The 14631-nt window shown below is 40.5% G+C and overlaps 1 protein-coding gene and 1 long non-coding RNA gene across 2 annotated transcripts in view; both read right to left on the reverse strand.

Annotated features, from left to right (window-relative positions):
- Window positions 1-14496, reverse strand: part of LOC145443756 (uncharacterized) — a 232157-nt gene extending 217661 nt beyond the window's left edge. The window contains exon 1 of the long non-coding RNA XR_013916528.1: window positions 6503-14496. This is a non-coding gene — a long non-coding RNA (uncharacterized LOC145443756). The remainder of the gene's footprint in view (window positions 1-6502) is intronic.
- Window positions 1920-3821, reverse strand: LOC145443737 (uncharacterized). The gene is made up of 3 exons (XM_080321689.1): window positions 3587-3821; window positions 3391-3522; window positions 1920-3329 (listed from the first exon to the last, which is right to left on the reverse strand). The coding sequence occupies exons 1-3, from the start codon at window positions 3819-3821 to the stop codon at window positions 2308-2310; spliced, it is 1389 nt and encodes a 462-aa protein (XP_080177815.1). The 3' UTR covers window positions 1920-2307.
- Window positions 14497-14631: the final 135 nt, after the last annotated feature.

Below are 14631 nucleotides of genomic sequence, written 5' to 3' on the forward strand. Positions count from 1 at the left end.
AAATATCTAGATATCCCTGGCATGGCACGTACTCGACTCAACGATCATTGAATGACGTGACCACTTATACTTATAGCCACGTGTTGGAGCACGTGCGACCATCGCCTGTTTTGAGTGATGTAGCCCATTAGCGTTATTCACATAGTTAAATCCTCCCCAAGATAAGTAAAGATAGGACATTCATAATATCTGATTGGAAAATCAATAATAAATATATTTACCATCACAACATTGGGCGAGCCGGTGCTACGATAACATGGTGAAAATGTTATGTTTGTGTCGCCGCTCAAGTCGTAAAGTTTGGGATCAGTATTTTTCAATGGACCATAACACGTGGTATCTCTTTGTCTCCACGGTTGTTTATTATTCATCTCATAAATATCACGTGCTGTAGTTCTTTCAAAAATACTATTCCCGAACTTTTCTGCAGAGTGACATTAATCGTGGAACTTCGTATTCCATTTGGTACTGTGATATGTCCAATTTAAACTGTGTCATTATAATATTGATGTACATTGTACAATTGTACAACACCTTAAGTGTGTGCAGCAATCGGGTAATATTCATTTCAGCCCATATTTTGTACGGATAGGCTCGAACTATATTCTGCCCATATGCCCCAATAGATTGGCTGTCCTGTTATAGCAGTGGATCTTAATCTTTTTTCGAACGCGACCCAAATCTCAGTCTTATTTACTCCTTGCGACCCAAACCACAGACATGGAAAGAACGTTAGTAAGCTACATTTTTGTGGTCATTTATGGAATCGCTAAAGTGAATACGAGACGACCACTTGTCCGCTATACATAATTCGTTTTTGACGTTTTCGACATTTCGCGGCTTGCAAGATCCGGACACACCAAGGCATATAACGTGTTTGGCAACATGCGACTCCATGAAGCGCGCTGCCAAAAAGATTAGCGGCGATAAACCAAGGATAAAAATGACAGCCGTATGTTTGCCGAAACCTTCAATATTACTATGCACGGGCGCCGATATGACAAGCACGTTATAGTCCGGCCCTTGCAACCTGAGCCATGCGGTGCATTGTGCATATGCGTCTCACATAGGAAAATAATTGAAATCGCGAAGCAATCCGAATCTGTATACTTGTGCGTCTCACGAAAGGAGATTTTAGTTTAGTTTATTCCAGTGGTGGACGCAATTTTATCATAAAGCCACAATGTCCAAATAACTTTTGTGTACATATTGTATACGTAGCCGAGCACAGATGGCTGAGGAATGACCAAAGCACCGAAAGAAGATCGCGTCAAGCGCGAAGATTTTTTTCGGGAGATTCAGAAAATATTACGTGAATTAAATAATACCTCTGGTGCGGTGGTGACCAAAATGTGACCCTTCCCGACCCATACTTTAAGAACCGATGTGTTGTAGAAGGTCCGAAGAGCGGGATATAGATGCGGTGCAGTGTGCACTGTGCAGATTAGGGTTGGGGTTGTGGTTTGGATTAGGCTTGGCGTTGGTTTTAGGGTCATAAACTCACATTTTCCACTGCGCAGTGCGCATGCAAGAGTGAATTATCGCTTAACTGCCGGTTTTGATTGCGGCGCATGCTCCAATTTCAAGCAAGGGTAGATTAAACTATAGGGGCAATCGATAGCAGCTGTAGTATGTGCAGGAGGTTAAGAGGAGTCATCATCGTGGAGGACAATGTCTATCGCTATGCACAAAATATTAGGAATATCCATAAAACGCTTGTCGTAGCTTATGTAAAGTTCTAAATGACTTTGATTCCGGATATGAGTTCATGATTTTATAAATGTTCGACACCTGAAACTGCCCAATCAAGTATGTGCAATGTGTCGTCAGTGTCGGTATTACCATAGATAAATACGGGTTGCAAATACAGTGAGTTTAGACGTGAAACCCCGAAAGACATACATTCACAACGTCACGCACAAATCCTCCTTCCATTCATTACAAGACAAATTTTCATTGCAAGAAACGAAAGTATCGGTTACCAGGCTTATACATTCAACGAAAATAGTATTGGAAGCAATCACAGGCTTTGCGATAAATTCAGCGATACCGCTTTCGATTTTAACAGGAAGAAAATGCCATCGACTTGGTATTCGCCAGGATGCATTACATCTTAATCTTAAGGCAAAACGAGCATACGAATCGCCATTATCACTTAAGGCACCGCGGCAAATTTCAGACTCATAACGACCGGTAAACAATGCTGTAGACGTTACCACGGTGATCTTGCCAATCTCAAGGCTGTCAGCATTCGCTTGTTCAAAATATCACAACATAGTCGAAAATGAAATCTGATCAGTGCGATACTCAGCAGTCCTCATTACTGACGACGCTAGAATTGAACCCATAATTGTTCATATACCCAGACAGCATGGAGAAGAAATCAAGCGACAGCGATGGCTCCGTGTTGCTGTTCTTGCATGGCTTCTTCGTAGTCTTCGGAGTCCAAGGCTTGCGCGTTAGTGCAGGCTTAGGCGTGATGGCTGGCCTTCTCCACGCCGGTCTCGTTTTCCGCTGGAATCGTGGGGTAGGTTTCGCTGTGGTAGTCACCGGTCTAGTTCTGCGTCGCCAAAGCTTGAGTGTGGGCTTTGGGACTACGATCTTCGCGGGCTTGGCCGTTGGTGTCGTGCGCCGCCAAGCAGGTTTGGCAAAAGTCTTACGGGTCGGCGTGGGAGTGGTGGTGGTTTGTACAGGTTTTGATGCGCGATTCCAAGCCGTTCGTCGTCGCCACGCTGGTTTTGGTAAGCTTTTGGGAGTTGGTTTAGGTGTTGTGACTTTGGCAGGCTTTGGTGTCCGCCTCCAAGCTGGTTTTCGTAACATTCTGGGGGTTGGTTTAGGTGTCGTTACTTTGACCGGCGCTGGTGTTCGTCGCCACGCTGGTTTTCTTAAGCTTTTGGTGGTCGGTTTAGGCGTCGTTACTTTGAAAGGCTTTGGTGTCCGCCTCCATGCGTAGGTCCTTCTAGTTGGCTTGGCTGTTGTCATTGCCGATGGCCGCGGTGTGCGCCGCCAAGCAGGTCTTGAAAATGCCTTTCGAGTTGGCTTTGGTGTCACTTTCGCAGGCCTTGGTCTCCACCTCCTGGGTATGAAACTTTTTCGAGTTGGCTTGGCAGTTGATACTGTCGATGGCCGCGGCGTGCGTCGCCACGCAGGCCTAGAGTATGGTTTTCTTGTGGTTTTCACGACGGGTTTGGTCGTTGTCTGGCTTGATGTCTCCTCTCCTGTTTCACTGCGCGCGCATCCCTCCAAAAATTGCAGCTTGTTGTTTGCACTCTTTAAAATTGACGTGGGCCGTGCGAATCGCTTTGGAATCGCTGGACTCGGATGTCCAGCTGTTAATTCAAGATTCACTTTCAACAGAATATAAAGAATAATATCAAAGGGATAGTTTACCTCCTCTTATCACACACGCGCAGTCGTGCAGGCAGCAGTGTTGATTTTTGACCAGACCGCAATCTTCGGGGGACACGATTTTCTTCGTTATGAAATCATAGCACGGTTGGACTTTGTCTTCGAATCCAGTTTCTTGATATCAATCGGGAAAATGTTCAGCATTTCCATTCGTCTCGATTAAAAAGAGATAACTTACTCGGAGCGCATTGGAGAGCTTTAAATTTCTTCCGCAACTGCCATGGAGTTTGACAAGTCGAAAGGTCGATTACTGCTACAACGAGAACCACCAACGCGATTCTTAGCATGTTTACTATATGTCTGGGAAGGGAAATTCTGCAATAAATTAGCTTATATTGTAATATTAAGAAGATATCAAACGAAACCATATATCGAAAGCTAGTCAGCATAACCGACATTCTCCGTCGTGACATCTTGCCCGCAAGAGAATTTGTTCGGAAACGTCCAAGATGGTTATTGTAGGCATAAGAATACCATCGACAGTATTAGTGTTTTTATCTGCACAAGACACACAACGCACATCGCACAATGCGTTGTGGTCGGCAGATAGGAAGATGTCGAAACGACGATGTGCGGTCTGTCAATCTAACACGCACTTCGCCCTACTGGTATTGCCCAACATTACAGTGTTCGATCTGTCTTATATTTTGACGCTTCCTTGCTCGCAACGTATTATCAACCAAAATTTAAATTAATGAGGCAGCGCCAATGTGCTATATACTCCTCGCTTACCAAGAACGCGCGACATTGCTCCAAGCGTTTTTGATTGAAAGTGAGAGCAAAAAGCTTTGATTTGTTGTTAAAAGAGAGGCCACTTTCAGACCACGACATTTCGTGGATGGAAGTCATGTATTTTGAGATCTTAATCGAGCATTATGACTACACAAACAAAGTCGCAATTAATCTCCGACATTGGTTTTGTGCGCACTTGATCAGCACGGCTCATCGTCGTCACGAAGATGCAAGATTTCTAATGGGACAATTTGGTGCTGATCATGATCACAGCATGAACGGCCATTTTAACTTATCTAATTCCGCAATATATTGTACTAACTGAATGAATTCGATGGCTTGTTGTTCGAAATACTAATATCATCAGATGCAACACGAACTATTTTTCGCCGGAATTACTGACTGGAGCCATCATAACTCAATTCCCTTTCGTTGGCGTTGTGGATATGTATATGGATCAACATGAATATGTATACATAGGTCGCATGAGACTATTGTCAAGTATATATCCAGATATAAATATTTCGATCGACCATGCGGATTAGCGAAGGAGATATTGTATAATACATGCAGTTATGTGATAAAAACGGTTCCAGCACGCGGTGGCAGTGAAATTGATGTACAAAATAAGCGATACTGGCACTGCCGTTTATCATGTTCTGTTATAATTTATACAGGGTTACCATGTATCCTACTTGAGGGGGATTTGTCCTTCTTTTTCAGAAGATCGAAAATGTCAGCCTAACACGCCTAACTGTCCTCATTTTTGGAAATTCGTTTTCATTTACAGCTTTGACAGCTAGGATAATGGACATGGTCAACGGACGTTCGAGCGGGTCATTCGGGATTCGAGTTAAAGTAATGACAATTTTTTTAGTCAACATAACAAGGTTGGGTCCAGTAAATATCGAAAAATCATCTATTATCCATTTCTGTAAACCAACTTTTATGATTTGATGAAGGTGTCCTCTCTCCCAATTCCGAAATATGGTAACCCTGCATTAATACCGAATCAAAGAAATAAAATCACATAGCTCAGGTAGCGAGCGTCATAGCCAGGCGATTTGATGGTAAAAAACGTTTGCAACAAAACGACATAGACATAGCGATGTCACGATATTTACCATAACATAGAGTGTGCATGTTATGTGTGTGGGTGTGTGGGTGTGGTATCGGTACTATATGTGATCAGTAAGGCGATTTTTTTGGCATGTCAAAATAATTCAAAATTTTGCCAAAATTGTAGTGTTAGATCTAAAAATTGTTAAACTTGTTTACAAAGTAAAAAATTTGTTTGCACTGTGAACCTATCATTTGACATTTTACAGATTGTAGCCTACTTTATAAACCTAGCGTTGTAGACGCCCCAATGTCTGCACATTGTGAATCATAAAGGGTCAAATGAAACAAATAGGTCACTGTGGTGTTATGCTCAACGTACCGCAATGTCCCAACTGAAGGAAGACTGCGTGGGCATTGGTTTTTACATCAAGAAACGCATGATGAAAAATTGTGATGTAGGCCTATACAACATTGTCAGAATGCAGCAACACGGTGTGTCATCCGGCAGTGTACGCCAGTGTTGGGATGACTCGAGTCACATTTTTCGCATGACTTGACTTGACTCGAGTCATTTCGCTAAAATGACTTGACTTGACTTGACTCGGCGTATCAGAAATGTGGATTGACTCGTGACTCGGAGCAAAATTCACGAGTCAATTTCAAGTCATCTAGTAATCGATGTCGATAAAAACCACTGTATCTTGCATATGTTCGGATTGTTCGCGAAACGCTGGTGTAAGCCGTGAAAGCGACCAGTCATTCAATGATCATGTGTTTCATTGAACCTCGATTGTTCTCTCACAAATAAATTGACCGCAAACGAAGTGATCGAAGCTTACAGCTTACGTTGTCGTAACTCTAGTAGTAGAGTATAGCCAAATGTTTATTTCTGTTCTCTGTTCTTACCTTAACCAAACCTAATGTTTATTTGAAATTGAATTGGAATATAGTTTATATAATTCTGAAGCTCTACCATTGGCGCAGGCTCGAATTCTATCATATCTTTTTGTAAATGGGTAATGTATTGCAACTTATCAATTTGTTTCTCTATTCTCTGTTTTGTCTGGTAACTATAAACTGAGGCTATGCAATTACGCGTATATACGTATATGTGAGCGATGCAGCGCCTTCCTGCGTTTATATAACTCTGTATTCGTTCATCGGTTCGGAATCAATGACCCCTCAATCTGTAGTTCAGACAGCTAGAAGATTGCAATGACGTAATCATTTCTAATACTGCGAAAAGCCAACTTGACTTGAAATGTGACTTGACTCGTGACTTGAGTTGACTTGACTCGACTTGACTCGAGTCACTTCCAAAAATCGAGTGACTTGACTTGATTCCAGTCACCTTTGAAAATAGATTGACTTGACTCGAGTCAAAATGTGTAATGACTCGAAATGACTCGTGACTCGAAGGTAGTGACTTGATGCCAACACTGGTGTACGCACAACTCCAGTGTTGCCAGCCAACAACTGCTGCTGTTGAACGTTCTTTGTCCATTCTTGGCAATCCACTTAGCAATGTTGTCACTTTCTACCTGAGAATGCAGCAAAGTATCTTTCGTTTTACTACAACAAATTTCAATTATTTCTACCATAATGCGTGGGGCAACTACTGGAATTCTTCATAGGTCCAGATTTCGTTAAAATAATTTTTTTTTCATGTTGAAATCTGTCAGTTGTTAAGCCAAAAAAGCTTATTTCAGGCCAAACTACTTCGTAATGACAGACAGCTCCAAACAGAAATGAAGATAAGAGTACAATTATAACACTATACATGAAAACACCTACTTTGCATACATGGGGTTGAAATTTGGTTTTAGTCCTTTACGGTCACAAAATGTCATAACTTTGATTTGTAGGTCAAAACCTTCCGATGTTTTCGTAAAATAAATGCTCTAGTGATCAGTAACGAAGTACTTCTACTTTTACCAACTTACACTACTTAGTACTTACTACTTGAATATTTAAGTTTTTGGACTACCCGACAGTTTATGGCACTTTTTAGACTTTGGATTTCGCAAAGTAGAATTTAGTTTAGCGATATCTTTCAAACACGTTTATGAGTGAAACTGCTATAGCGGCAATCGGCGAAATATCCGCTGTATATGACGGTTGTCGAATATATTTTCGAACTTGCAGGAATTTGCAGTGTGATTATGCTCATGCAATTTCAAAAATAGCCAATTTCGGACGATTATTAAAAGTATAACATCCCTCGGCCCAATATACTTTTTGAAACTATTTATTCAAGTACTTTTCATACATTCCTTTCCACTTAAAGTATAGTTTCGGCATGTATTGGAATTCACTATAGCGTAGTGGTGAGCGTCGGCGCCATTCAAGCAGGTGTTGCGGGTTCGGTTCCCGCCGTCGGAGATTATTCTGGGCTCTTCGTCCTCCGTGTCGTTGTTCTTACGGCAACAAAGAAGCCCAGAAAAAAGACCTGATAAAGAAAGAAAGCGAGCAAGGAATAGATTCTAAAAAGGACCGACGAAGAATGAATATAGCATCGAAGAAGACTGTGACACACGGGCGCTAGGTCGAGGTGAATGCCAGTGTTCAAGAGACCCCAACTGGTTGGTCGTTCGGCACACCCCTATCTGTTCACTACATCGCATTGTGTGTCTTGTGTATCGCATTGTACATTGTGTGCGTGTGTTGTGCAGATGAAAATATAGTCTGTCCATTGATTGATTGACAGCACTTCTGCCAATAACGTTCGTATATAGAAAAATAGAATAGCCAACTTACAGATCACAGTTTTTATGTTATTTCCCAAGGTTGATGTATTATATACTAATGTGTAACTTTTCTCCGAAAAGTGCCTGGTCATTTAGGCTAAATAATAGATTATAATTTGCATTTAACTGTGCGGGAAAAGTCGGTTCACGCTCAATTATATTATTTGCGAGGCCAAAGGGTGTCTATTTTGCTTGTGGTTTCTCGGATTCGTTAACGGTATAATAATATCCAGGATGATCTTGTAAAGTATAAACAGAAACCAATACAATTCCCTGAAGTTCTTCAATGGCATTGTGCACACACATATTATCTCATGAACTGGGATATTCATGTACAAAAAGTATGCGTGTGCAACGTAAATACGGGCCTGTTCTTGTTCAGCTGCATTACAATGAAATGTAGGGGTGCGGAGCTTCGAAATACTTCTTCAGACTATACGTGCTCGTACGATGTTTCATTTTCTACAGTAGGTTCAATTTCCTCTAAAAATGGCGAATTGTAGGACTTTCCAATGCTACTTTCTTTTTCCCTTGGTCATAGTGATATTAGCTATTTATTAGGGGTGGTGTGAACGTGAGGTTTGCGTCCTGTGTGTGAACCTCAGAAATTGAGAGGTTCACGTTCACAAACGAAGCTTGGTAGGTTCTGCACTGTGAACCTTTTTCATCACGTCATTATCACTTCAATGGTTTAAATTCTTTGCATTTCAACTTCAGACCATCTTTGTGCAAGGGGCTGGCAGCATAAAACAAATCAACATTAAACAAGCATATACAGTATACACCTTGCCAATCCCAAAAAATTTTACAACACATACAAAAAGGTTTGCTTGAAATATTAAGCTCTCCGGTGGTGAATATTTAGTTACTCTCTGCTGTGAGCCCGCAATCACACAACACCAAGAACGAAATACAGTACATGTAAGTAGTCTGCGAATGATGCTTATTTAACCAATCATTGAAATTGATTAAAAAAATACGTCGCTGTCTAATTTAAAACAACAAGCAGGCGCTCGGGATCCATCTGCTCAATATCAATGTCGCAATAGTCAGACGCCGAATACATCGTCCGGTCTGGCCTCGACCGTTAAGGCGTAAGCTTACGTTACCTTGTAAGTCTTCGTCGAAATTGATGGCAAAGCGACAGAAGATATTGACGTTATGCGATTATTATAGCATATGATTGTTCATGGATTTTTTGACGTTTATAAAGTCAGCATGTACTTCAGTATTGTGACATTATGTGATCTGAGTCGTTGCTAGGTATACATATACAATTGTACATTAATATATCACTTCACTGACATGTAGGGGGAATTAGAAATGTGACGTCATAAGGTTTGCGTTCACAAGGAATTTTTCAAAAACGTTCGCTTTCACACGAACCTGAACCTTTCAAGGGTTCGCACCATCCCTACTACTTATGTCTCCGTCTACCCAGAACTTATAATCGTCACAACCTATGATTAATGTACAAATTTACTACCTCTGAAATGACAAAATTTGTACAAGGTCACATACTCTGTGCCGACAAAAGTAAACGAAACAGCATATTTATTTGAACGAAAATACTATTAAGAAAATCGTGGAGTAGGCTATAGACACAAGGTACATCGTTGCTAGGGGACCCTTGGGGTCTCCGAAGCATTTTCAGGGGGTCCGCGAAACCTCCAAATTTGCAAAATGGTTGATAACTTAACCTTTTTTTAAATTAGAGAAATCACGAGACAGTTTCGTTCATAATTGCTAAAACTTCATAACTTCAGGATCCAGTGATAAATTCGGACCAATTGCGACATCTAGCGGTTCGTCTGGAACTGAACGTATCCTTACATTCTCTGATTCATGTTATTCCGCAAATCATTAGATTATGATAAAATGAAGGACAGGAAAGTGTCGACTGAACTTGGTATACTTCCAATCAAACACACACTGGTCAGTAGAAATTATGAAAAACAACTTGAAACGGACCAGGGCATGCGACCAGGGCAGCGAATTTGGTGTCTTGATCACTGAAAGTAGAAATTGCGAAGTTCATGTATCAGTTCTGTACCCGTCCTGACGAATTTAACGGCTTCTTCACTCTGGAATTCTCGCGTGCATATATACAATAGAGTTCATTCACGTCGTCGAATTAACACAAAATAGGCGTGACTTATAGCAAAACAAAACATTCAATGAAGGTAGAAGGACCTAATGCGTGGAATGATATTTCGCCGGATATCAGAGCGTAGTAAAGTATGACCAGGTAGCCTTGAAGTCTAAAACTCTAAATACACCAGTTTCTGCTGAATGAATACTAGCGCGCGTATTCAGGTTGCCGAAGCAATTTGGCACACCGATGTCGCCTGTACGCTACATGCCCCAATGAGTATGCATGCAAGTTCTTACCACGTTCTTCCATTTAACACTGTATATTGGGTGGCATCTAAAACAAATGGTACTTTTATATACTTCGTTTAAAACATGTTTTTGTTTAAAAAAAATCATCTAAAAATGAATATTTTTTTCAAGAGATATACAACTATGCTATAATTGTGTAAAGACATTCCACAAAACATGTAGTGTGAAGATACGGATGATTTGCACCCGATATAGTCGTCGTAAACGATATGGATTGATAAGAACCATCGAAATCGTCGTCAGCTCACTTCACCAGTTATAGCCAGGCCTTGTTGTTTTGGGCACATGTCACCAGAAATAACAAAAATAGCTTATTTTTGGCATTTTTCATATTTTATTTTTGGCAATTTGGGCATCGTCTTGAACTGATTTATATAGCCTCGAATTAACCATGTAAAATGCTTCAGTTTGGTCTTTCACGGAAGTCACAAAACATGTAGTATCCACATGTGCCATCAAAGAGCAAGATTTAAATCCTACAATACCTATTCTCAATAGTCGATTCACTGTGCGTGCAAAATTGCGCAGTGCTGGCACGGTCTCTGCACACAGAAAATCTAAGCTGCGCACAAAAAATCCGAATTGATGACTTTTTTAGTCGTTACGCACTGTTGTTCAAGGGACCACGCAGAAAATTGATGAGTGAGCACAGATTCGTGAAAAATTAGAGGGCACGTTGGTCACAATACTTATAATAACAATTTAAATTGGACTCTGGCTAGATCGCTGCCTTCACTCCCTAACCAATATGTAGAAATCATGCGTGACTTCATGAGTCAATATTTTTAATATGAAAATATGTATAGATCTGGAGGGCTATTTTTGTCTGTTCATTGATGAAACTATGTCCCTAATTGAAAACGTGACGCAATCTATCAGTAATTGAAAAATGAACATTGAACATATAGCCTGTGCAGACAGTTTTCATTGCAAGTTAAAGGGGAATGGAATTTGGTATGCATTTGAGCTAAATGCAGCCTGGGCAGCACGTGGCGGCTACATGATGCAACAAAATGCATACGCATTTACATCAGAAAAATGTCTAGTTATTGCGCTAGTGATGTCTAGTCATTACGCGATAACAAGGAAGACTTGAGATGGCGTTCGTGTCGTTCCACATACATATCATCCCTCGGTCAAACACAATTTTGCATTTGCCGGTAACTGGCGCCAGTGATCCAAGACTCACTCACATTGTCGGCAATCCAGTGCGATACCGCGAATGTGTTTATTTATTTGTGGCATTTACTGCCGTTTGCTATGTGGTGGTCATACGCACCCGACGCATAAGTATGGACAATGGGCACCGTATTCGATATATAAAAATCAAGAATATAGAAATCAAGTGACACTTAGTCGTGGGGGTGGTCATGGTTCATTTGGCGTACCTGGTCATGGTTACACGCAGGACCGCAAATCCCCCAATTGAAGGAGGCGAGCTCGAAGGGGGGCCAATATTACTTTGTGAATTAACATAACTTAAAAAGTATTTTTTTGAAAATTTCTGCAACAATTTAATGTTGTCAAGTATCTTAATTATTAGGTGCCCCTGCCCCAGGAAAAAATACCCATGATTTATAGGAATGGGAATTTCGGCGTCGAGTATCACCGCGCCACGACGCACCAAGATATATGAAGTGTTAGAAAATATGACATGTGTCTTCGAGAATTGTGCCAGAACGATCAAGAAAGACTTGACCGAAAAGGACATCCCTTATGCTGACCGAAAACTTCGGTATTTATAAATATATGTTAAATGGCTGACGCCGAATGTTCCTGTCATGGCAATCTGAACCCCACAATGCAAATGCCATCCGGCAGAGAAAAATTATTTACCAATGAAAAAATACCAATTTGAAATCCTGTGCGTCTTTTAGTTTGGTACTTTTGGGCGATTTCAAAATCTTTTGACATAGCAGACAGGATCACACGAAAAAACGTAATGTAACGAGGTCATTATACCAAGGGGTCCACCCGATTATGTTTAATTATTATTTACGGGCCCTACATTTTTCAAAACACCTCACTCAGCTCTACAAATAAATCTGACTACGTGGGCAGAGAGAGGTTAAAAAATTGATAGCAATACATATGCAATTTCCAATCATATTGAGCGATTAAATCATGAATCATAGACACTTTTCGCGCTTCTGGCTCAACTCCGGAAATACAGTTTATCTATCGCTCTTTTTGTTGGTTGACTAAAAGAAAAAGAAGTTATCACTTTCGTTCGAACGACGAAATTCCTATTTAGCGTCATTAATGCCCATTCTCAGTACAATCTGTCTACTATATTTTGTTATTGCCGTCGAAAAATTTCGATTATGAAAAAAATAGTATTTACGGTGACCAATTCTTTAATTATTTATTATAGTGGTGCCCACCGTAAATACTATTTTATTCAAATCCAAAATTTTTTGACGGCAATAACTCCGCTTCCACTGGTTCGAATTGAACCAGATCTTGTGGGCATCGGTTCCATTGGCAACCTAACACTTTCATGGGGTGAACAGAAAATTTTCCAATTTTTCGTTATTTATTTTCATATAATAAATGGAAACTTTCTTCTCCAGTAGCAAAGCGGCTACTGGCTAGAATTGAACCAAATTTGGGGTGTAGGACTAAATTAGGTAACCTATCAATTGTATCAAGTAGCCAGTACGATTGGAGAAAAAACGTCATTTTTGAAGACCCCTAATGTTCACTTGCACCCGTTACTTTGTGTAGCAATAAATGTAGTTGAAACGCCATGACCACAAAGTAGAGATTTTTACTAGTATACTGAATTTTAAAATTATTATTCCATCAGCAGAGAGCAGTACTGCTTAGGGTTACCATACGTCCTCTTTTTTGACTTTTTTGAAAGTGTCCTCGGAGGACGCCCTTTTGTCCTTTTTTTTGAGATTTTGTCCTCTTTTTTAAAATTTCGGTCAGATTTAGAGCAAATTGCGAGTGATATGCCGTAAATTAGCACAGAAGTGACGCTCCGGCGGGTATTTTGGAGTGAAAAACGGTCACCCACCTAGCAATGCGGGTAGAAAAACGATATTTTGAGCTCTGAGCGAAAAGATGACCTTTTTTTTTAGTCAACCGATCACAAAGTGGGAAAAATTTACCGGTTTTTGAAAATTCTTCTCCGGCTGTAGCAAGTCTCAAATTTCTGAAAAAGTGTCCTCTTTTAAGTTTTCCAAAATATGGTAAGCCTAAGTACTGCTTCACTTCTGTTGAGGCTTTTACAGAAGGACTTTCGTCATCTATTTGTGCTACAGAAGGACTTCCGTCATCACTAACATTGTGAACCATTGATGACTAAATAATAACAAACGACTACTGAATCATAGTAGCATAGCATTAATAAATGCATGCATTGTAACATATACAAATAACTACTATATACAGCAGACTATTTACCAAGTCGATATAACAGACGCCCTATTCACAATAACGCATATCATCCAGCTATTGAAGTGCCTTTATGCGATGTCACTGCATGAGTGACAGGATATCAATTTGATGTCTCATGTCACCTCGTAACGTCGGTGCGTGACATAGCAATACCGAGCGGTGCCCCAGGCTATCACATTGTGATAAATAGAGACGTCAATAATAATGAATTGACGGGTTTGAACGAATTCGTTTGAAATAGAATTATGTGAGGGGTCGCGCCTGGTTGGCTATGAAAGAAAGGTAAACAGGCCTAAGCAAGGCTTCATTCATTGTATTATTAAGATACCACATACAACGGTAAGCTGGGGTTGAATTATAAGCAGGGTTACGAGAAAATTACTTCAGTGAGCTATTACTTCAGGTATTCAGGCCTCTTAGAGGCTAAATGGGCTACCGGTTGGTAGAATAAAAATGTAGGCAGTCATTGTTGTTGCATAATCTCGATATCAAATAAGTTCTCCATTAGTTGTGATAACATGATGTACGCTCTGAAAGTTTGTTTTCTCAATATTTCTACATAAAGCTACCGGGCCATTCATTCATTATTTGTCAGCAGCAGACTGAATATTCCGTCAAAAACAAGTTATATATTACTAGGCGCTGGTCATCGGAAAATCGTTATGATGTAATGTAGTAAAGACCTAGCATCTACAATCCCAACGCACTGTAAAAGCGAGCGCGAAAGAATTTGCTACGTTTTTTGTGGTTGTCACGTTTTTGGAACACGATCGTTCGGTAAAGACGTATGTCAAAACAGGCATTTCGGTAATGCATCGATGTTTCTAATGCCGGTTCAAGCGTTGAGATGACATTAAGCCAAGTTTCAGCAATA

The sequence above is a fragment of the Botryllus schlosseri genome, chromosome 7 (assembly GCF_051294905.1).
Source record: "Botryllus schlosseri isolate E-star chromosome 7, Bs_hap1, whole genome shotgun sequence".
NCBI lineage: Eukaryota > Metazoa > Chordata > Ascidiacea > Stolidobranchia > Styelidae > Botryllus > Botryllus schlosseri.